The sequence below is a fragment of the Stigmatopora argus genome, chromosome 12 (assembly GCF_051989625.1).
Source record: "Stigmatopora argus isolate UIUO_Sarg chromosome 12, RoL_Sarg_1.0, whole genome shotgun sequence".
Taxonomy (NCBI): Eukaryota; Metazoa; Chordata; class Actinopteri; order Syngnathiformes; family Syngnathidae; genus Stigmatopora; species Stigmatopora argus.
Window position 1 is genome coordinate 12,501 of NC_135398.1, and position 23,265 is coordinate 35,765.

General features: G+C 49.4%; 3 protein-coding genes and 1 long non-coding RNA gene across 7 annotated transcripts; 2 read left to right on the plus strand and 2 right to left on the minus strand.

Annotated features, from left to right (window-relative positions):
- Nucleotides 1-3,091: 3,091 nt before the first annotated feature.
- LOC144086293 (uncharacterized) lies at nt 3,092-7,014 on the minus strand. The gene is made up of 3 exons (XR_013304395.1): nt 4,916-7,014; nt 3,316-3,369; nt 3,092-3,243 (listed from the first exon to the last, which is right to left on the minus strand). It is a non-coding gene; the product is annotated as an uncharacterized LOC144086293 (long non-coding RNA).
- LOC144086286 (tight junction-associated protein 1-like) lies at nt 6,486-13,284 on the plus strand. 3 transcript variants are annotated; one of them, XM_077616183.1, is made up of 10 exons: nt 6,486-6,827; nt 7,925-8,104; nt 8,936-8,964; nt 9,665-9,826; nt 10,000-10,066; nt 10,755-10,784; nt 10,948-11,055; nt 11,239-11,322; nt 11,480-12,067; nt 12,367-13,284. In XM_077616183.1, the coding sequence occupies exons 2-10, from the start codon at nt 7,940-7,942 to the stop codon at nt 12,670-12,672; spliced, it is 1,539 nt and encodes a 512-aa protein (XP_077472309.1). In that variant the 5' UTR covers nt 6,486-6,827; nt 7,925-7,939; the 3' UTR covers nt 12,673-13,284. The 3 variants fall into 3 exon arrangements, with proteins under 3 accessions (XP_077472309.1, XP_077472311.1, XP_077472310.1); XM_077616185.1 differs by lacking the exon at nt 7,925-8,104 and having other exon boundaries at nt 6,488-6,827; XM_077616184.1 differs by lacking the exon at nt 10,755-10,784 and having other exon boundaries at nt 6,489-6,827.
- Nucleotides 13,285-13,331: 47 nt separating this feature from the next.
- On the minus strand, nt 13,332-18,365 carry LOC144086288 (5-hydroxymethyl-dUMP N-hydrolase-like). 2 transcript variants are annotated; one of them, XR_013304394.1, is made up of 8 exons: nt 17,784-18,365; nt 17,432-17,481; nt 17,177-17,338; nt 16,835-16,920; nt 15,730-15,873; nt 13,959-14,021; nt 13,783-13,893; nt 13,332-13,711 (listed from the first exon to the last, which is right to left on the minus strand). XR_013304394.1 is itself a non-coding variant. In XM_077616188.1 (4 exons), exons 1-4 carry the CDS (start codon nt 15,490-15,492, stop codon nt 13,593-13,595), a joined length of 429 nt encoding a protein of 142 aa, XP_077472314.1. In that variant the 5' UTR covers nt 15,493-15,602; the 3' UTR covers nt 13,332-13,592. The 2 variants fall into 2 exon arrangements, 1 of the variants encoding a protein (XP_077472314.1); XM_077616188.1 differs by lacking the exons at nt 15,730-15,873; nt 16,835-16,920; nt 17,177-17,338; nt 17,432-17,481; nt 17,784-18,365 and adding an exon at nt 15,357-15,602.
- On the plus strand, nt 15,819-23,215 carry LOC144086292 (selenoprotein F-like). The gene is made up of 3 exons (XM_077616190.1): nt 15,819-15,901; nt 21,864-21,913; nt 22,490-23,215. Exons 1-3 carry the CDS (start codon nt 15,829-15,831, stop codon nt 22,619-22,621), a joined length of 255 nt encoding a protein of 84 aa, XP_077472316.1. The 5' UTR covers nt 15,819-15,828; the 3' UTR covers nt 22,622-23,215.
- The last annotated feature ends 50 nt before the right edge of the window (nt 23,216-23,265 follow it).

Sequence of the window (23,265 nt, forward strand, 5' to 3'; positions counted from 1 at the left end):
ACAGGGCACACTATCATCTCAGGATTACTTTTGGCCATCAAAAACACATTCAAAAAATTACCCCGGGAAGCACGATCAGTTAACAAATCTTAAATCTTACCTTACCCTCTGACGATTTTGAGTTCAATGGCCAATTTTACCTTCAAATTTCTAAATGTGCAATGGGACAGAAATAACACCCTAACCCCGTAGGACCCTAAACCCTTATCCTTACCCTAACATTAATCAATTACAAGAAGTATCTTAGTTTTGCCGACTTAAGAGATGGCATCCACACTTTGCATTCTGTGATACCTGATGCATTCTGCTATTGCACGCATGTCGTCAATTGGACGAGTTAGACCCGTAGGTGACGTGATTAAGGGTCGGTAGAATATCCTGTAACCTACTATTTAGGGCTGCAGTACTTTTTACTTTGAAAAAATTACAAGGCACACCAACATTTGAAAATCTTACTAATTAAAATTAACAATGTCATTCTCTTTAAACCTTTATCAACAAGAATTAAATAAACCCTCCAAAAAATATTTCAAATTCAAATGTTCAGTGAGCATTGTCACAAAAAGTTGCACCCAATACCACGACAAGGGACCTGTGCCTAAATAGCCACAAGGTGGCAGCAAGAGACCATATGACCTTAGCCTAAATGGCCAATGGCAATAAATATACTGCAATAATTTTCTATCAATTATTTATTGCTGACCGCTGTGAAGAAGGACTTATCGCCTATCCTAACCCTACCAACCCCATGATCAGATAGTAACAGGCACTAAACTTCAGTAGGAGATTTCGAATATGGCTCAAACTTTTAAGTTACTTTTTATAATAAATAATTCATAACAGCACCTAATACCATGACAAGGACAACGGCACCCAAACCAAACGGAATTTCTTTAAAAGGACACCTCCGTCTAATATGAGTGAATAAAACTTCTAATATTCGCCACTTTGAACACATGAATTTGCATTAGTCGACAGCTTCAGACGAAATCAAAGATGGGGTCCACACGTGGCGTTGATTAAGGGTCTGCCGAAGCACCTGTCGACTTAACAGCGTTTTCCCATAACTATTTGAGCTGCGGTAGTTTTTACTTTGAAAAAAATTACAAGTGACACTGACCATTGTCGCAAAAAGTTGTACCCAATACCACAAGGGAAAAACAGCTACCAAACAAAACGGAATTTCTTTAAAACGTCTAATATAAGTGAATAGAACAGCCAGTAGTCGCCACTTTGAATAAAATTTAAGACTTACGGGGGTTTGGAACGTTAACATTTAATTCAACAATTTCGACGAAGCGCCACAATAAATAGTTATAATAAACTAGTTTCAGCAAAAGATGCTAACGTCAAATGAACGTGCCAGAATACGCCAAAGGGGAGGAAAAACATTAATCAATCACAATACACTTACATTGGGCGACTGCTTAGGACGGCGTTCGACTTGTAAAATGGCGTACCACACGTGGCGGCTTGTCTTTGTTCGGCCAGGAAACGCACAACGCGCATACGCGGGCAAAAAGAGGGCTTTCTGGGTAATGAAGTCTACTCGTGCACACAACACCGCCCTATTTTACTTCTATTAAACACATGTTATTACTATTAAACCACTAGTTATATGTTATTTGTTAATAAATGGCGAATTAGAAGAAATAAAACATTTTTTCCAATCCAAAATCCTATTTTTTGTGTTTTTTTCAGAGGGTTGGAACGAATTAACGCCCCCACCCTTCTCTCTGTCCGTCTCTCTCTCCCTTCCCCCTTCGAAATACGTCTAACTTTACTTCTATTAAACACATTTTATTAATATTAAACCACTAGTTATGTGTTCATAGATGGCGAATTAGAAGAAATAAAACATGTTTTCCAATCCAATATCCTGTTTTTGGTGGGGGGGTTTTCAGAGGGTAGGAACGAATTAACGCCCCCACCCCTCTCTCTGTCCGTCTCTCTCTCTTCCCCCTTCGAAATTCGTCTAATTTTACTTATATTAAACATGTTATTACTATAAAACCACTAGTTATGTGTTACTTTGTTAATAGATGGCGAATTAGAAGAAATAAAACATTTTTTTTCCAATCCAATATCCTATTTTTTGTGTTTTTTCAGAGGGTTCGAACGAATTAACGCCCCCACCCTTCTCTCTGTCCGTCTCTCTCTCCCTTCCCCCTTCGAAATACGTCTAACTTTACTTCTATTAAACACATTTTATTACTATTAAACCACTAGTTATGTGTTAATAGATGGCGAATTAGAAGAAATAAAACATGTTTTCCAATCCAATATCCTGTTTTTGGTTTTTTTTTTTCAGAGGGTAGGAACGAATTAACGCCCCCACCCCTCTCTCTGTCCGTCTCTCTCTCTTCCCCCTTCGAAACTCGTCTAATTATACTTCTATTAAACATGTTATTACTATAAAACCACTAGTTATGTGTTACTTTGTTAATAGATGGCGAATTTGAAGAAATAAAACATTTTTTTCCAATCCAATATCCTATTTTTTGTTTTTTCAGAGGGTTGGAACGAATTAACGCCCCCACCCTTCTCTCTGTCCGTCTCTCTCTCCCTTCCCCCTTCGAAATGCGTCTAACTTTACTTCTATTAAACACATTTTATTACTATTAAAACACTAGTTATGTGTTAATAAATGGCGAATTAGAAGAAATGAAACATTTTTTTCCAATCCAATATCCTCTTTTTGGTGTTTTTTTCAGAGGGTTGGAACGAATTAACGCCCCCACCCCTTTCTCTGTCCGTCTCTCTCTCTTCCCCCTTCGAAATTCGTCTAATTTTACTTCTATTAAACATGTTATTACTATTAAACCACTAGTTATGTGTTACTTTGTTAATTGATGGCAAATTAGAAGGAAAAAAAATCCAATCCAATATCCTGTTTTTGTGTTTTTTTTCAGAGGGTTGGAACAAATTAATTTGTTTTTAGTTCATTTCAATGGGAAACGTCCACTCGAGTTACGAAAAGCTCGACGTACGATCTCAGTCCCGGAACGGATTAATATCGTATGTCGAGGTACCACTGTAATTGAAATGGATTTGGGGCCTATTATTGTCAATGAAGGTTGGAGAGTTCACGTGATTTGCAAATGAGCGTCTTTCTGTCCGCTTTTATTTAGGTTTGACGCAAATCCCCACTTCATCGGAATTGCGAGGGTCACTCACAGTGGCTCCAGCTAACCCTGGAGCTCCTGGTGGGCCAGGGGGCCCTGGCTGGGAAATCATTTGAACCTGATGGGAAAGAAAACAAAGTTGCCCAATATCAAGATGTCATGATGTGGACTCCAAGTGCGCTCCACTGACCAAGTTGTCATCCAGTCGGCAGTCGCCTTTTTCTCCTTTGTGTCCGTCCATACCCTGGTTGACACAGACCACTCAACGTCAACATTGCCGTACTTCAATTAGGGATTATGTAGGCTAGGAAAGTGTCATCTCCCGCGGCACACCGGACCATCACTCAAGGCAAAACACTGACTCAAACCCTAAACCTGACCGCCCTTGCCTGTGAACTATGAAAATGTCTTTATTTACAGTACCACAAATATGGGAAGTGCAACCATTACAAAGTACCCATGTAGCAACTTTAATTTCAAATTTCTCCAAATTTAATCAGTTAAATTGCATAATTTTGAATATGTGTACTGCTAGGATTGACACACCTTGTCTTGAAATTATGAAAAAAAAACCTTGATTTACAGTTACAGTATCACATAAAAAACATTCAGGGGGATTCACATAATATTGTACTTGTGGAGTGAAGTGTGTTTTTTAATGGAGCAACTTTTTTCATTTTGAAATTATGAGCTATACGGTGCTTTTATCACTGTATTTTTGATGTTTTAAAAGCTCCACAAACACACGGAAGTCTCCACTGCTTCGCCACTCTTCTGTTTTGAATGGAATTAGCGTAATGCTTGGACTAAGCGGGCTGACTTATTGAACGTCCGCTCATTTGACCACAAAAATGCATTTTTAGTAAGGGTAGTAAGTAACTTTTGCTGGACACCAAAGAGTTTCAGGCAACACTGCAGACTTGCTGAGAAAGCGGAGACGGAAAAAGTAAAATAGTAAACAGTGTGAAGTGAACAAAACAAAACAACAACAACAACAAAAACACACTGAAGCAATGTCAAGTTTTTTGGAAAATGGAAAGGCTGACATTCACGAGTTAGCAAGCCGAAAACAATAGCCCACCTTGATCACCTCACCATCGTGCAAGTATATAGAAAGTTTTGGGCCAGTGGCGGAAAAAATGTGCTAAATGGGCGCAGTTGGAAAAATGGCTTATGGTGTCAAATAGAGGGTGGAAATTGCAAACTTTACAGGTGTTCAATGTGAAAGATTCATTCAAGTCCACCAAAGTCATTTCCATTCAGCCATTAGACGCAGCAGCACTTTTAGGCTGGTGGTGGGTCGTTGCCCTAGGTCAAATGCCATTTCCTTTAATTGTCCAAAATCACTTTGCATTTTGGACTATCGTCGCTCGCTTTCAATACTACCCGCTTGAGTGGACGGGGTCGGATCATCGAGTGATCGGGAATCTGCCACACCTAAGGAGAGCGTGGGGGTCAGGGGGGTGTTTGAAAAATCAAAGCAAGCCAAGCCAAAGTGCCCTCGGAGTTGGGGCCAGGGCGCGGGGACGTAGCGGGCGTGCCGACGGGGCGGCGCCCGACCTTCGCCCGAGCGCCCTGACAGGGAGCCGCAGAGGTTCGGAAACGGCGGGTCCGACAAGGCGGAGAGACGAGAGGGGTTCCTGACGCCCGGTCCGCCACGCTCCACTCCGGGGCGTTCGTTGTGTTACTTTGGAGTAATAAACTAGTTTCAGCACAAGATGCTAACGCCAAATAAACATGCCAGAATACGCGGAACGGAGAAAAACATTAATCAATTACAAGAAACTTACATTAGACGACAGCTTGAGACGACTTCAAAGATGGCGTCCACACGTGGCGTTGATTAAGGGTCTGCAGAAGCACCTGTAGACTTAACCCCGTTTTTCCATAACTATTTAGAGCTGCGGTACTTTTTACTTTGAAAAAATTAGAAGGCACACCAACATTTGAAAACCTTATAATTTAAAATTAACAATATAGTGTCATTCTCATTAAACCTTTATCAACAAGAATCAAATAAACCCTCCAACATGCCTAAAGGTTTTTAGATTTTATACTTGCTTTTTTCCATGGAGCAAAATGGCTAAAGTAGTGAACGGTCGCTTGGATACATGCTGCAGAGAAGTTCTTCGTCATGATGACTTGAAGAACGTAGTGAAACTTGGAAGAGTGCGAGACCATTTCATCTGTATGTTTTTTTTAAAATTACATTTCACATGTCAACTTCTGTGGATATTTATTAGTCCCCCGTGAGAGTGTTTCCCAACTTTTTTTTTTAGCTGCGGCACACTTTTTGCATTGAAAAAATCTCAAGGGACACCACCATCTGAAAATCTTTTAATTTAAAATGATGTCACCTATAGTATTACCAATAGTCATTCTCATCAAAGTTTTATCAGCAGGAATCACATAAACCTCCAAAATTATTCCAAAATGTAATTTTTCACACAGACCTAATGCCACCAAAAGTTACTGCGGACCCTGAACAACTTCCGGTTTGAGTGATGCAAAAATAAGTAATTTCATGTTTTTAATGGGATCATTTTATGACTTTTCTCCAAATATTACTAAAATATCCTAATATTACACAAAAAAATGTTGTGCTCACACCGACTTTACGTCGCCAAAAGTTGATACCCTAGAAACCAAAGAACTTCTTGTTGATGTCAGAGAAAAATAAGCAACAAAATGACGTTTTCACAATTTGAATCTTGTAATAGTATCATCTATAATTTAACATTCATCATATTTTGATTTTAACCTTGTAATAGTTCAATTTTAATCTTGTTATATTCATATGAATTTTTCTCTCAGAATTTTACGTTGTATGACTTCTTGCAATTCCCCGCGGCACACCACCAGTACAGTGGTTGGGAAACAGTGCCCTCGAAGGCAATCTCTTTAGCACACGGGAAAACAAACTTATGATCTCATGATCATACTACTGAGGCCCAGGTTGCGTTTTTGGCTTTTGTGTTGACTGTGTGATGATTAACTGATGAATCAAAAATTTAGCCTTGCAGGTTCAAGAAATAATAAGCTATTAATGAATGGTACAGAAGATGAGCTAATTTTTTGTTCAAACAAATGAAAGAATTTACCTCCAAAGTACTGCTCTACTCACGAAATGTTCAAGTTACGGAAAAAGTTCCGAAACCAATCCATTTCATAAGTACGGGAACGGCTGTATTTGTTTATAACTACACATGTCAAATGAGATCTCAAACCCAATTGAAATCGGAAGGGAAAGGAAAGGATTAAACACGTTGTTTGTGGCAGCCAGTCTGCCTACTTGCCTAAATGCGACGATCCGCATTCGTGTAGACGTCGCGTTGATGACGTCACTGGGCAGGAGGCGCGGCGAGGGAGCGGGATTTCGGTGGAGGATTATACCCATCGTGCCTTGCGGCCGAAGATGGCAACTGCTCTAGCTAAGCGCTCCTCAACTTTATCCCAGTGATTTGGGCGTTCGGCTGCCTGGAAGGAAGGAAGAAAGAAAGAAAGGAAGGAAGGCAGGAAGAAGGGGAAAGCGGTCATTCGAGCGTCCCGAAAGGCAACCGCCGCGCCGGCCTACTATTTCGGGCCGCTCGCGGCTCCGTTGGAAGCCGCCACTCCGATCGGGCTGAACTTTGAGCTCGGCCGGCCGAGCTGCCGACGGGCCGGCGCTCCGCCCGGCCCCCCGACCGACGTCCGCCCGTCGAGGTGAGTGGGAGTGGGAGTGGGAGTGGGGGGTTGTGGTGGGGGTGGACAGAGAGAGGGACGAAGACAGTGGGGGTAGGGGGCTGCGGATGCGTCCAGGTGGACGCGGTTTACCACTCTTGCTTCCGGGACGGCAGCGTTTTCAGCTCGCACTTGTCATTCGGTTCGGACACCACCGAATCCAGAGAGCCGCCCCTATACAGCTCGCGCGAGTGCGCGCGAGTGCGCGCGAGTGCGCGCTAAAGTTTGAAGCGGAATGTACACGTTGCCGTGGCAACACCTACCATCTCGGCGAGGAAAGCCGGCACCTTCGTGCTTTCTATTTGAATAGTCAGAATGCTCTTTCCGTGTTTGATATTGCTTTCTATTCCCTCCCCACTTTCAACTTTGAAGCATTGCAAACATTGAAAAGCAGATGCTCCATTTTCAATGTATCCTTAACGTAACCCCATCATCCTTGTGCTTTTTTGGAATGCACTCCATTTGACTGTCACTTCGTCCGAAAAGCACACTCGGTCATTGACCTGCCACTTTTTTCCCCCCTCCTGAGTACAGAACACACACAAAAACCTCCCAATGATGTGCCCCGAAAAGCCATTGAAAAAGAACAACTTCACGTCAGTTGAAAATTCCATTTTGTTTCCGCGCCTCCGCTTTGTTAGAATGGCCTTTAGGTGGTACCAAAGGTGGTTGAACAAAAATCTTCAGCCAACATAACCTTAATGCCTGTCCGTACTATACGGCTGGCTGAAAACAAATCCGCGTGGCTAGGTGTCGACCTCTACAATAGGGACGGGACGGGAAATGTCAGTGGAAATACAAATAATGAAATCAAACGTAAGGAAGGTTAGAAGTCAGCCCGCTCCTAAATCCGGAGCCGCGGCCACGGTCACGGTCGTCCCGGTTCCGATCGATGCGGCCGCATTTCCTGTTGTGGAAACATTGCGAGATCAATGCTCGGCCCCGGGCTGGCGTCAGGTTCCGGCCCGCGCCAACCAGACGCCAGTAGGCCACCGCAAGCTTGGACCGCTCGCTCGCTCGCGTCGGAGGCGGGTCGGGGTCGCCGATGCTAGCGCTTTTGCGGAATTCTTCTGTGACAGGAAGAGAGGCCCAGGATGAGCGGCGTGGCCCCGTCCAGGAAGCCGTACCGCAAAGCTCCGCCGCAGCATCGCGAAGCTCGTCACGGGCCCCCGGCCCCGCCGCCGCCGCCGCAGCATCGCGAGGCTCCTCACGGGCTCTCGGCGCCGCCGCCTCCGATGCAAGGGACGGACCGTGGTCAGGTAAAGGCACCCGCGCCTCCTCCCGTTGTCTACAAATGTCATCGGCGTATCCCGGAGCGCTCGCGGGGCCCGTGCCCGGCGACGGCCGAGGCCGAGGCCGGCTTTGCGGCCCGTCCGCTGCGGAATGCCGACGAGCCGGCGAGAGAATCTCTCGGCGTCGCCGCCCCGACCCCGAAGAGCATCTTGAAGAAGGCCGCCGTCATCGGCAAGTCCCGGTTGGACGGCTGCCCGCCCCCTTTGGACCGCCGGCCGCCTCCTCCGCGGCGCTCGGCGTTATCGGAAGAGAAGGCCGGCTTCTCCGACTTCCTGGACCAAATGGCCCGACGGGTCGCCCGCCCCGTGGCGTTTGTCCCCGTCCCGGCGGGAAAGCCGCCGTCGGACGGCCAGTCTGCCCATCGCAGGCGCCGTTGGGACGCTCGGGTGGCGGATCTGCGCCGGTCCTCCGAGGTAAACGGAGGCCGCCCAACCGGACCGGCTCTAACAAAATGGGAAGTTGACTCACGCGTGAAGGTAGGTGGGTGGAGGTGACGACGAGGAGGAAGAGGTTGAGGAGGAGGAGGAGGCGGGGGTGGTGGCGGTGCCGTCGACAGCCCGACCACTCGCTCGCTCGCTCCCCCTTTCCTCGGTCTTTTCAGCTGACCAATGGAGGCAGATTGGGGCGGCGTCGGTGCTGGCTTTATTTTCCTTTAGATGGTCGGAGCGAGGGGAGGAGTTTGGTCCGTTCTGGCATAAGATTGGCACCAATTGGCCATGCTCTCACTTGTCACCTGAAGCACGGAAGAAGGTTTCCTTGGCCACGGGCTATGCTTGACGCGCTTTTGTCTCTTTCAGGAGGATTTGTCCGACTCGGATCGCATCAGGTGAGATGAGCTCGAGGAAAGAGCCGTCCGTCGGGCCGTTGCCCCGCCGGCTCAGCTCTGAGCAAAACGCAACATTCGCACAAGAAGGAGGCCGACCAACTAGAACACGCCGTTTGTGGAGAAACGGCGTGGGGGCAAATTGCCCCTTGAGCTGCCGTTGACTGCGCCATTCTAGCGGGCAGTGACCAAACATATACAGGAAGTGACCCACGGCTCACTTTCTGGTCATTTTGCGTTCGAGCCAGGAAAGGTTTTAGTCCCATTCTGGCCATTAGAAATAGCCATTGTAGTAGCTACCCTAAAATACAAGAGGTTTTTTCCCCACTAGTATTTGACTACGAGTATTCTAAAGACTGTCGAGTGAGTAACTTCCAAATGTTGGCAGCATGCAGGCTGGCTTTAGATTTCGCCCCTGACGCTTACGATGGTGGCTAAACAAACATTTGTGCGAAAAGAAAAAAGAAAATGCCAGAAAGGTTGACATCTGGTTGGAGCTTTTTGGAATCTTTGATCAAAAACCATGATAAAGCTCTGAAATTTGGGGGGGGGGAAATCACAACCTAAGCAACACTAAGCGGAACCTGACAACGGGAGGAAAGGCATCCTGGCGCAGTTTCTCCATAAAAGGCATTTCCTAGTTTTGGCCGGCGCTTCTTGGGGTGGAGCGCCTTTAACGGAGGACGCCGTTTGTCCACGGCAGGCTCCTGGAGCGGCAGAAGGAGGACCTGCGTCGGCGCCTGTCGCTCTCGGCTCGCAAGATGGAGGCCATGGAGGCGGAGTTTGACGGCAGCCGCCATTACATGGAGGCGGAGCTGAGCCGCACCAGAGACGACCTGGACAAGATGAGGGACAAGTTTCGCAGGCGAGTGAGCCCTCGCTCCCAAGGCGGCGCGGCGCGGCGCGTGACCTCCCCTTTAGGCGTGTTTGAGGCCAAAGCGGCGAGCCAGCATTTCTCCACGCCGGCTAGGGTTAGGTTTAAGCCCTAACCCAAGCGGCGCCCTTACCTGACGTGGCGCTGCGCTTTTCCGTCCGCAGACTCCAGAACAGCTACACGGCGTCTCAAAGGGCCAATCAGGACCTGGAAGAGAAACTTCACGCGCTGGTAAGTGGCATACTGGGCCTTCTGCTCCTCCTCCTCCTCCTCCTCTCGCAAGACGCATGTGGAATTATTCGTGGCAAGGATGCTTTGCTCTGCGCTTTTCGGTTCAGCATCTTTTTGGTTTTCTCCCCCAAATGATAACACTTGTGGCAAAATTGGCCAACCTTTCTTTCCAGCGGTCCCATTCATCAGCCGATACGTTTGCAGAAAGTGCCTGGAAAAAGTGCCCAAATATACAGGAAGTGACCTAGCTTTGGACAAAAATCAATCAATCCCGCAAAAGAACACAAATCTGTCAAGAGTAACGGCAAATAAGGCAAGCCCGAAAACCCGACCCCGAACAAATTGACCGCCCTGCGTTGTGTGATCATTCCAGCGCAACGGGGCCCACGCGCGTGAGCCATCGATCGATGAGCCGACGAGGCGAGAACGGGGGGCGGGCCGGTCTGCGTTCTGGGCTGGGCTGGGCTGGGGGGTCTTTGTGAGGGTAGCCTCCCAAAGCTTCTTGGCGTATCCCTTCGCAAACAAAATGACCACTAAAATTTTTCACTCACCGTCGCGAGATGGTCGGTCCGGTGAGCCTCGTGTCATCAATCGCATGATTTTTGGTCTTCCTTTCACGCTGCGTCTCGACGATGCGCGGCCGCCGTCATCACCGCCGCCGCCGCCACCACACCGTCGCCATCATCAGGCCGCCGTCAGTCAGACCTGGGTCCATGCGGTTGGCTTCATCTTTTTCATTCTTCACCTCCCCCTGCCACACCCTTGCTCCCTCCCTCTCTCTCTCCCCCTCCCTTGCCCCCTCTCTATCATCCCACCGCCCGGGCCTCCTCTTTCTCGCCCTCGCCCCCGCTGAGCCAGTCTTTTTTTTTTAACGCTTGCAGCTGCGGACGGTGGAGCGAGACAAGAAGACCATGGACCGGGAGATGGTGGAGCTCACCAACAAGCTGCTGGAGGCCAAGAACGCCGTAGACCGCCTGGAGGAACTCAACGTGAGATTCTGTGGCTGAGCACCGACCGCCCTTTTTTGGGGGGGCAAAGAAGTCAGGGAGCCAGGGCTTTGGCGACTCAAACCCCGAGTGGTAGCGGACGACGGGCACAAAGTCACCTGGAGCCGGCTCCATTTTCTTGGTTCTTGACAAATAAATAACCCCGGCCTCTCCCCCTCCTTTCAGGAACGCTACCGGCTGGACTGCAACCTGGCCGTGCAGCTGCTCAAATGTAACAAGTCGCACTTCCGGAACCACAAGTTTGCCGACGTAAGTAGCGTCGTGTCGCCGTCTCCGTCCGTCCGCGGCGGCAACATTTTAAAGTGTATCTTGTCCAACATTCTACGTCACATTCTTTGTCGGGACGAGACACGCACGGGCCGGGGTCTGGCCGGAAAAAGCCAACGTGACTTTCTTTTCCGCACAGCTGCCGTGCGAACTTCAGGACATGTTGAAGAAACAGATGAAGAGCGGTGGGCTGGCCTGGCCGAGCCCCGCCTCCTGCGGCCAGGACCCCGACACGCTGAGCCTGACGCCGTCCGACGCCGTGCCCACCTCCGTCATCGCCCGCGTGCTGGAGAAACCCGAGCCGCTGCTCCTCAACTCGGCGCGCTCGGGCAGCGGGGGCCGCCCGCCGGGCGAGGATGTCTTTGTGCACGTGGACATGACGGCGGGGGGCGAGGACATCGCGCCGCCGGAGCTGGCCCGTGGTGGGGGGGAGGAGGAGGAGGATGAGGAGGAGGCGGCGGCGGCAGCGACGGCCTCTTTCGACAAGCTGGACCCGTACCCGGCGCCGCCGCCGCCCAACCCGCTGTGCCCGGGACGCAAGGTGATCGAGTTTTCCTCGGACGACAAGGTCAAGATCCCCAAGAACGGCCCGCTGCCCAACTGCACCTACGCCACGCGGCAGGCCATCTCGCTGGGCCTACGCGGCGAGCGAGCGGCCGCCAAGGCGCCCCCTCGCGACACCGACGCGCCTTCGGCTCAGTCCAGCCCCTTCAGCAGTCCGCCCCAGGTGGGTGGCCCGGTGGTCCTCGATCGTTCGGGGCGAACCGACGGGAATGGGACCCCGCGTCCCGTGCTTTGTATCCCGTACGCTCCCGCCAACTAGGAAGCTCCGTTGGGAAATGTGGCCGGCGACCTGCTTTGGAGGATATCCGTCTGGGTTGTTGGCCGGAGTGTACGGAGAGCCTTTCGGGATCCAAAGTCCGGTCGTCGGGGTCCATTTGTCGGGGTTCCCTAACCCAAAGTATCCGATGAGACGGGGAGGCGGGAGCTCCTTTGAGGTTTTTCACGCTTTTTTTGTTTTGCCAGGGACCCAGCGCGGGGGCCAGCTCGGCCAGTTCCTCCGAGGACCTCCTGGCCAACTGGCAGCGGATGTCGGCGGACGAGACGGCCGCGCCGCTCTCCGCCGCGGCCTTCTCCGACGGCGAGGAAGAGGAGGACGAGGGCACCGCCTCCAGCCCGGACGGCGAGGAGGACGGCCCGGCGCGGGGCTCGCCGGACGTTTCGCCCCGCCTCGTGGACTTTGACCCCGCCTTCGCCGCCGCCGCGCTGCCGCGGCCTCACAGGAGCCCCAAGAGGATGGGGGTGCACCACCTACACAGACAACAGCAATAACGCGCAGCCACCGTGACCGAGTGACACTTTTGGGTTTGACGGGCGTGTTCTGCTTTTACCGCGGTCCCCGCCTTGTCCCCCTCCTTAATTTGGAGCAAATCTCACCGGGCCAATTTTGAAAGGTTCCAAAAATTCACAGCTCTCTTTTGCGACCGTCCCTCACATTTTGCGGTGGCGTCAAAAGGGTGGCTTTTGGACCGAAAGAACGTTCCCGCTCAAAATGGTCTACCGGCGCCGACGAGTTGGGAAAAGGTCCAAGTAAGTTTGAAGTGACGCACGGGAGAGCGAAGCATCCTCGCGTGGTTTCTCTATTTTTGGAATTCATTCCTTTGAAGGAGTGCTGGAGCCTATCCCAGCCAAGCGAGGGCACCAGGCGGGGCAATTTCTGTCGCTACTTTCGCTCTTTCAAAGGGCTGCCCCGAGTGTCGTCGATCCTTTGGTCTTTTCCCCACTAATGCAAAATTCTCTTCTTCACTACATGGAAACGGGTCAGGGTGAGGTCGCCTTGGCCAATCTCCACCAAATACATGAGCACGTAACCACACGAGATGTTTAAGTCGACGTAGAATGTCACTACTTTGTTTGACACAAATAAACTAGCAGAGGAAATAACCCAGCGTCAGCGTGATCAATGGTCGCGATGAAAGAAACCGTCTCGGTTGGGATTTTGGGGACTTTTATGCTGTGGCTCAAGTCTAGGTATACACAAGGTACATTGGCTTATTTTTCACCAGCGGAGAGCTGGAATCAGTCAGTGACGCCAGCGGCCAAATGGGCTGGAACCTCGACGGCCATCCTCCGACGGCGACGTCCTTTGATCTTTCTGGAGTCGGAGGAAAAAAACGCCCGACGTAAAGGCTCGGTCGGGGACTCTTGATAAACAGCTCAGTGGCGAGGACGGGTGGCAGTTCGGGTTGAATTCAGCGAGCCGCTGTTAGAAAGAAGCGCGCCAAGATCTCGTCCACGTCTTCCGGGCCGCCGTAATCCTCCACCAGGAAGCGCTCGCCGTCCGCCGCTCCTCGGATCATGGCCGACAACCCTGGGGGGGGGGGACGGAGGGCATTTTAGAAGGGGCTGGGGTTAGGGGCCGAGGAACAAGGAGGCACTCACTTTGGCCCGACGACAGTCGGAAGAGACAGAGGATTCTCTTCTGCAGCAGGTGAGCGTGACCCAGCTCGTAGCCCACGCCCAGCGACGGCCGCGTCACCTCAGCGACCACCGCTGCCGGTCAGGCTGGGAGTTAGTCGACGACAGGCTGCGTGGGCGGGTTAAAGAGGGGAACTCACCGTCGGCCCGGCGCAGCCACGCCAGGTCCCGGTCGTGGATGTCACGGTCAAGCCGCTCCTCGCCTGTCAAAGGGAAAGGGGTGCCGTTGACTTCCTGGCCTTTCGGGACGAGCTGACAGGCCCCTCCCCCGAGATACGTGGGGGGGTCAATGTTTCAAACGGACTTCCCCACTTAAATAGGACTTTGTGTGCATCACTGGTTACAACTCTTAACTTTCTAGCCGCCGGCAGTGGTCTCAAAGCGGTCCTCAAAGGGCCGCAGTGGGTGCAGGTTTTCATTCCAACTCAACAAGAGGATACCTTTTGCAAGTGTAATCAGTTAATCGCAGCCAGGTGCTACTTATTTTAGAAGACACCTGATTGGTTCAAATGTCGGCACTGGATCGGTTGGAACAAAAACCAGGACCCAATGCGGCCCTCGGCGGAATCGGTTTGAGACACCTGTATCTAGCGCAGGGGTCGGGAACCTTTTTGAAAGAGAGAGCCATAAACAATTACTATTTTCAAATGTTATTCCTTGAGAGCCATACTCACAATTTAAAAGTCAAAATACATGAAAATGTGCCAATTTTTTAGTCATTTTACCACTTTTAAAGTACAAAAAGTCTTTGAATTCTTTTGACAACATTGTTACGCTGTTGCAAATCAATAAATATCAATGAGTATCAATGAGAGAATAGATGCAGAAGACTCTAATGAAAAAAAAAGTCAATGCCACAGTGCCGATGTGACCTTCCTATTGGTGCATTCGGGACTCGGCGCTCTCACCACCGGTTTCCATATTTTAGCTCAGAGCCATATGCAACCATCAAAAGAGCCACATGTGGCTCCCGAGCCATAGGTTCCCTACCCCTGATCTAGCGGATTGATTCCTAGAATCTTGGGTCCCAACCAACACGTTAAGCGGGGTGGGGTCTGAGAATTTGGGTTAGCCTTAGCCGAACCCCAAAAAGGCACTACTTTTAAGCACAAACGTCCACTTGGTCCGTTTTCAAAAAGGTACCCAGCACTGCGTTGACGCCAGTTAAGTTAGGTGGCACCCACCGCCGCCGCCCCCGACGGACGTACACGCCTATGCGAACCGAATCGGCTAGTGCTGAGGTTAGCGTCTCTGTGCCACCCGGTGTGGCACCCCGGTGGCACCCCGGTGGCGTCCCGGTGGCGTCCCGGTGGCGTCCCGGTGGCGTCCCGGTGGCGTCCCGGTGGCGTCCCGGTGGCGTCCCGGTGGCGTCCCGGTGGCGTCCCGGTGGCGTCCCGGTAACCCTCCACCTCACCGTACCCCTCCCAAAAAATAAAATACAACGAACGGCACACGGCTAGTCCTGAGGCTAGCGTCTCTGGCACACGGCTAGTCCTGAGGCTAGCGTCTCAGTGCCACCGAAGCGGACGCTCTCTGACCTTTGTCGCCGAGCTGGATGTCTCCGACGTGCTCCGTCAGGACCTCGCCGAAGTTTGCGAGCGACTTGACGATGCGCTCGTACACGGGCGCGTCTTCCCTTCCGCCTCGGATGCTCGCGCAAAAATAAATCTTCATCTCCGTGCCTTCGTTTTTGGCGCGAGGCGCCAGTGACTAACGGCGCATGCGTAAAGGACGTTGGCGACATCTTGTATATCAGGATAGATGCCTGACGCGCGCCGCGCGCCAGTGACTAACGGCGCATGCGTAAAGGACGGAGGCGACATCTTGTATATCAGGATAGATGCCTGACGCGCGCCGCGCGCCAGTGACTAACGGCGCATGCGTAAAGGACGGAGGCGACATCTTGTATACCAGGATAGATGCCTGACGCGCACCGCGCGCCAATGGGACCGGGCGTTGGGCGGCTGTCGGCCATTTTGCGTCGGAGTCATTCGACGGAACAGGACGCCGATGGACGGAGGGGAGAGAAATTGCATTCGTCCAAGTCGTCTTGGCCTTGAAAAGGAAAACAAAAAAACAATAGGCAAGTATCGAGTAACTATCATACGGGACCCTTACCACCCTGGTCACAATCTGTTCCAGCTGCTGCCCTCTGGAAGACGCTATAGGTCCCACAAAGAACGGACAAGTAGGCTTAAGGACAGTTTTTTCCCCACATCCATCAGACATCTAAACTCACAGTAACATAACACACATTCCCTTCTGCGGTAATATAAAAAGAGGTTTGGGTGGTGATCTGCCTCCTACTAGCTGACTGAAGTAAGGTAAGTGAAAGACAGTGAGAGGTAAGCGAGAGGTAAGCGACCTGTATCCACAACAGCAGAATGCCAAATTACAAGTCCATACTAGATTTAGGTCTTTTGCCGAGTAAACGTAGCTTATGGAGAAGCACCATCAATTTCGTCACACGCAGTTTCTGCGTGTGATGACAAGTAGGCTTTTTGTGTTGTGATAACTACAACAGGGGCCTATGTCCGATTATATATATTATATACCAGTTAAACAAAAGCGCCGCCGCTTGTTTGAAAAAAAGAGGATTTTTTGAACAAATGCCTTCTTTCAATTGAGAAATTTAAGAGGATTTCCATATCATTTCATTCATTTGAATGTATTGTGAAGATACATTTGAAAGAATGTTCTGTCTTTAGTTTAGTACTCAACTATACATGTGCATGTATGGAAATTCAACTGAAAAAGGAACGATAACCAATATAAGTATAAGAAGACGGAAAACATTTCAAGAAATGGCAATACGTGTAGAACGAAGCGTCTTATTGCCTTGCGGCGGTACGACGGAGGAGGAGGAGGCGGAGGAGGAGGCGGAGGAGGAGGCGGAGGAGGAGGAGGCGGAGGAGGCGGAGGAGGAGGAGGCGGAGGAGGAGGAGGCGGAGGAGGAGGCGGAGGAGGAGGAGGAGGAGAAAGAAGAAAGAAGAGAAAAAAAAGAATCAGCTCTCACCTTGGACTTCTTAATCTGGAGCACCGCCACCAGGAAGTCGATTTCGGTGTACTTCCTCACCATGGGCTCCAGTTTGAGCAGACACTCTGAAAGAGCGGTCAAACGGAACGAGGAGGCCTCGCGTCAGAGCCCAAAGCGTTCGTGGCTAAACGGCAAGTCCAAATGGGGGGAGGGATGAAGCTTTTGGCCGGCCGGCGGGCCAGCCTCACCGCCAGCCTCACCGCCAGCCTCACCGCCGGCCTCCCCACCGACCTGCCCACCGACCTGCCCACCGACCTGCCCACCGACCTGCCCACCGACCTGCCCACCGACCTGCCCACCGACCTGCCCACGTCCACTTACCGAGGAAGGAAGGCCTCTGGTCAGTATTTGCGGTCCAGCCGCACGTCATCAAGCACGCCAGCGTGTCCCTGCCGGGTATCTGCTGGGAAAGGCTGTCCGGGCCGGTGTCGGGGCACATACCGCGAAGCACGTTGAACATGATTTTCATGGGGTTCCTCACTTCTGATGAACACAAAAAGCCACGTCGCTCAGGTTAGTTAGGAAGAAAGAAAAAAAAAAAAACGCCACCTTTGTACCACGGCGACTACGTTTTACCATCGTACGGAATTTGCCGGGAGAGTACCTCCCACATGATGATGGCGTAACTAGGGAGGGAGAGAGACAAAATAAGGAGATTGGTGAACAAAAGTAGCCATGTCAGGAAATAGAAAACGCCATTTTGGCACACACACACCAAAAAATGGAGTCAGTGCACTCCCCCAGAGTCTCATTTTGGGTCACTAGTGGTCACTTCGGACCTGGCGTCCACATGTCATATTTTTGGTTGTCGCAAGACTACAATGTTACATTTTGGACTCCAAGGGCCTGGCGTCCGCTTATGATGTGGACATCATTTTCCTCAGAAAGGACCTCATGTAAAAAGATCATTCTTTCTTTTTACACTCACCCAGTCCCAATTCGCCGAACTATCAAAGAGAAAATACAAATGCATGCCTTGCAAGAGTCTGGGTCTTAGGAGGTTAAAAGGTCACTTTGTCATTTTTTGCAGTCAATTCCTGACAATTTAAGGGCATTCTAGTCTCGCCTCCTGCTGGGGGGGGGGGGGGGGCGGATTCCTGTTGAATGTGTCATGGGATGGCCAAACTATTCCACAAAGTGGGTGCGGGCAGGGGTGCTTTGGTTCCAACCTCCAAAGAGCAAAGCTTTCCACAATACTAGTGTCCTACGAGTGCAATCAGTGGATTGCCTTCAGGTGCTTCTTGCAGCACAACCCCCGCTGGTTCAAGTTTGTGAGTCAGCTCGGTCGGTCGGTCGGTCGGTCGGTCGGTGGTGGATATCTTGAACCAAAAGCTCCCCCCTCCTCACCCACAGCGGCCCAACCCCCGTTGATTCAATTTTGTTAGCTATGTCGTGCCGGGTGGCTTCGAAAATGAAAAGCTGCCTGGTGTAAACTGTCAAAGCCAGTTCAAGACTTTTTTTTTAAAACTATTTCAAACATGGGCCATCAAAGCGCAAACTTGTGACCATTGAAGAGCGAGTGAGCGCCTCAAAGAAATTGAAGCATTGGACATATGAAGGAAAATGTAGCATCCCTTAAGACTAGGCATTTATTTAACAGGGCTGGGCAAACTAAATAAAGGGTCAGAATGAGAGCTTTGGTTTCAACTTCTAAAGAGGAAACTTTCTGCAATACTAGTGTCCTACGAGTGCAATCAGTGGATTGCTGTCAGCTGCTTCTCTTGCCCAACCCCCGCTGCTTCAACTTTGCCAGTCAACTCGGTTGGTGCTGTATGACTTAAAGGAAAAGCTACTCGCTCCCCACCCACCCACAGCGGCCCAACCCCCGTTGATTCAACTTCGTCACCTATGTATGTGGTGGATGGCTTTGCAAAGCCAACCCTCCCTGCCTGGTATAAACTGTCATAAGCCAGTTCAAGACTTTTTTTTTTTAACCTATTTCAAACATGGGCCATCAAAGCGCAAACTTTTGACAATTGAAGAGCGAGTGAGCGCCTCAAAGAAATTGAAGCATTGGACATATGAAGGAAAATGTAGCATCCCTTAAGACTAGCCATTGATTTAACAGGGCTGGGCAAACTAAATAAAGGGTCAAAATGAGAGCTTTGGTTTCAACCTGGACAGAGCAAAGCTTTCCACAATACTAGTGTCCTACGAGTGCAATCAGTGGATTGCTGTCAGCTGCTTCTCTTGCCCAACCCCCGCTGGTTCAACTTTGCCAGTCAACTCGGTTGGTGCTGTATGACTTAAACTTTAAGCAGCGGGGGTTGTGCTGTGATAAGCACCTGACTCCAATGCACTAATTGCACTTGTAACATACAGGAGTTGCAGAAAGTTTCCTCTTTAGAGGTTGAAACCAAAGCACCCCCGCACTCACTGTGGCCCCTATTTTTCCCAGCCCTATTAAATATTATGGGATGCTATGTTTTCCCTCATATGTCCAATGCTTCAATTTTTTTTGAGGCACTCGCTCACTCTTCAATGGTCAAAAGTCTGCACTTTGATGGCTCACATTTGAAATAGGTCCAAAAAAAGGCAGCTTTTTGTTTTGCAGGCCACCCAGCATTGACAAAATTGAATCAACGGGGGTTGGGCCGCTGTTGGTGGGAGGGAGCTTTTTGCTCAAGCTATCAGGCACGGACCGAGCTGACTGACAAACTTGAACCAGCGGGGGTTGGGCTGAAATGAGATGCACCTGACAGCAATCCACTGATTGCACTCGTAGGACACTAGTATTGTGGAAAACTTTGCTCTGTCCAGGTTGAAACCAAAGCACTCACTTTTGGCCTTTTTTTAGTCTGCCCAGCCCTGTTAAATAAATGCCTAGTTTTAAGGGATGTTACGTCTTCCTTCATATGTCCAATGCTTCAATTTCTTCGAGGCGCTCGCTCGCTCTTCAATTGACAAAAGTTCACGCTTTGATGGCCCATGTTTGAAATAGGTTAAAAAAAAAGTCTTGAACTGGCTTTTGACAGTTTATACCAGGCAGGGAGGGGTGGCTTTGCAAAGCCATCCACCACATACATAGGTGAAAAAGTTTAATCGACGGGGGTTGGGCCCCTGTGGGTGGGTGGGGAGCGAGTAGCTTTTCGTTCAAGTCATACAGCATCGATCGAGCTGACTGACAAAGTTGAACCAGCGGGGGTTGGGCTGTGTGAAGCAGCTGACTCCAATTTACTGTTTGCACTCGGAGGACACTAGTATTGTGGAAAGCTTTGCTCTGTCCAGGTTGAAACCAAAGCACTCACTTTTGCCCTTTTTTTTTTATTTTGCCCAGCCCTGTTAAATAAATACCTAGTCTTAGGGGATTGCTACGTCTTCCTTCATATGTCCAATGCTTCAATTTCTTTGAGGCGCTCACTCGCTCTTCAATGGTCAAAAGTTCACGCTTTGATGGCCCGTGTTTGAAATAGGTTAAAAAAAGTCTTGAACTGGCTTTTGACAGTTTATACCAGGCAGGGAGGGGTGGCTTTGCAAAGCTATCCACCACATACATAGGTGACGCAGTTGAATCAACGGGGGTTGGGCCAACGTGGGTGGGTGGGGAGCGAGTAGCTTTTCGCTCAAGTCATACAGCCCCAACCGAGTTGACTGGCAAAGTTGAAGCAGCGGGGGTTGGGCTGTGTGAAGCAGCTGACTCCAATCCACTGATTACACTCGCAGGACACTAGTATTGCAGAAAGTTTCCTCTTTAGAAGTTGAAACCAAAGCTCTCATTCCGACCCTTTATTTAGTTTGCCCAGCCCTGTTAAATAAATGCCTAGTCTTAGGGGATGCTACATTTTCCTTCATATGTCCAATGCTTCAATTTCTTTGAGGCGCTCACTCGCTCTTCAATGGTCAAAAGTTCGCGCTTTGATGGCCCGTGTTTGAAATAGGTTAAAAAAAAGTCTTGAACTGGCTTTTGACAGTTTATACCAGGCAGGGAGGGGTGGCTTTGCAAAGCCATCCACCACATACATAGGTGACGAAGTTGAATCAACGGGGGTTGGGCCAACGTTGGGTGGGGAGCGAGTAGCTTTTCCTTTAAGTCAGGGGTCTCAAACTCAATTGACCTGGGGGCCGCTAGAGGCAGAGTCTGGGTGAGACTGGGCCGCATCAGGATTTCCACAAGAAAAGCGCTGATAAAACAGTCCAACGTTATCAAATATCTTTATTTTTTGACAAAAAAATAATGAATTAAATAAATTAACTTAAAGATGAATAAAAAATCAATCAATCAGTAATACAAAAATAAAATAATAATAATAATGAGCATACAGTAGACATACACTGGCTGGCTAAGTAGAGAAAATGAATGATTTTTATTCCGTTTCAAATGTCTGTATTAACAGCTCTTTAACCTTTAACTTTCTGAACTTGAATGGAACATTGAATATGAAATATTCTGAACACGGCTTCTCTTGCCTACTCCTTGCTGCTAGAGACTTGGCAGCGCTTCTTCTCACATAGCTGAGTCACATTTGGCTTGAGGGGGGAAGCAGTGGACATATGAAAGAAGACGTAGCATCCCTTAAGACTAGGCATTTATTTAACAGGGCTGGGCAAACTAAATAAAGGGCCAAAAGTGAGTGCTTTGGAAGAAGCAAAGCTTTCCACAATACTAGCATCCTACAAGTGCAATCCGTGGATTGGCGTCAGGTGCTTCTTGCAGGCCAACCCCCGCTCCTTCAACTTTGTCAGTCAGCTCGGTTGGGGCTGTATGACTTGGAGGGAAAAGCATTAACGATGAGCCGGTCTTTTTTTTTTTCCACCTGCGTGCAGCGCTATGCCGGGGCCATCCTGGAGGTGTGCGGATGAAAATTGGGGAGGTTTTTTGTTGTTGTTGTTGTTTTTTGGCCAAATCTTACCAAAACCCGTGGCACTTCTGGCTTACTAAAATGCAACATCCAAATGACTCTGCCGGGGCGGCCGAGTAGAAAGACGGCCGGCCGGCGGGCTCCTCCGTCCAGAGCGGATAGCCGCCGTTAATGAAGCTGATGCTTCTTTTTTTTCCCCCTCTCTCTAGCTTTTGTAAAGGGTGACAAGCCAAAGATGTTCAAGGGTCTACAGATCAAGGTGAGTGAGGGTAGTCTAGAGGACCAAAGCAGTTGACTTTTCACCCAGCTGTGAAAAAAAGCAGCAGGAAGGGGGCTCCTAAGCTCCGTTAAGATGATAAGAGTAAATCTTTGAGCGAAAAATGCAAATTGCCAGAACGCATGACATCGGACAGCTGACGTGTCGTATGCCAATCGTCGAGTGACACAAACAAACAAAGACACAAAAATCACCAACAATGTTGTGTCTTTTAATATTCTTCAAAATGTGACTTTCCTTTGAAAGCGAAACAAAGTCATGTCCATTGAAATGTTGAATGTGCTCGAGTCACAAAGAGCAACAAGAGATGATTGAAAAGAATTTCGACTGATTTTTCCCAACAACATATACACACATTTAAATCATCCGCCACTGATAAAACGGTGAGAATGAACTAAACTAAATGAATAAAATCTAGTGACTGATTAGTTTGACCTTTTCCTAAAAAGATTCTTGGCCATTATCTGTGAATGTTTGAACATGAAATCCTGAGACATTATTATTAAGTATTTCTTATTTTTTTCTCTCTATGGAAAATTCCCCCTGGCCACCCAACAGTACGTCCGAGGATCCGATCCCGTACTGAAGCTTTTGGACGATAACGGGAACATCTCCGAGGAGCTCAGCATCCTCAAGTGGAACACGGACAGCGTGGAGGAGTTCTTGAGTGAAAAATTAGATCCAATTTAATCGCAGCTTTCTCATAATGGACTGCTTGGCCTCCATTGACGGGGGATTCAACTTGGTTTGTTTTTTTCTCATTGGGTTAAGGTCACGTAAAAATATGCAAAGTAGGGAAACTTCCTACTTTCATATCTTTTCACCCGACGGACTCGTTGACGGGCGATAGACGTCCGATCCGTTTGGCCGGCGTTCCCATGCGCTGATTGGTGATCTTCCGTTCAAACCGATTGGAGGCCTATTGCTGTCAACAATGACAAAAGTGGTGTCTTTTTTCTTCTTTTTTCCCCTCTGCCAAGTGCGTGGTCCCAATTTCTCATTTCTACATACTTGGATTCGATAGATTTTTTTCCCCTCATGTTTAAGAAGGAGATGATGGCGGTGGAAGGAACAATGGCGAGTTGGCGTCTGAAAAGTCGGAGCGGATACTGCGGCGGGGTCCGTTTGTGAAGAGCTCACCTTAAAGCCTTTTTAGGCAAAGTGCGCTCCGATGTGTTTAGGGTCTCCGCGGCTTGGTCTGACTCTTGACTCTGGACGCTGACTTGATTTGTTCTTGAAGATGAGATTGGAATGGGCAATAAATAAAGAAAGCTGTGTCTCAGAGCCTTTGTGGAGTCATCTTTGCGTCTCGTGGTCGCCAAAGTCACTTTCAA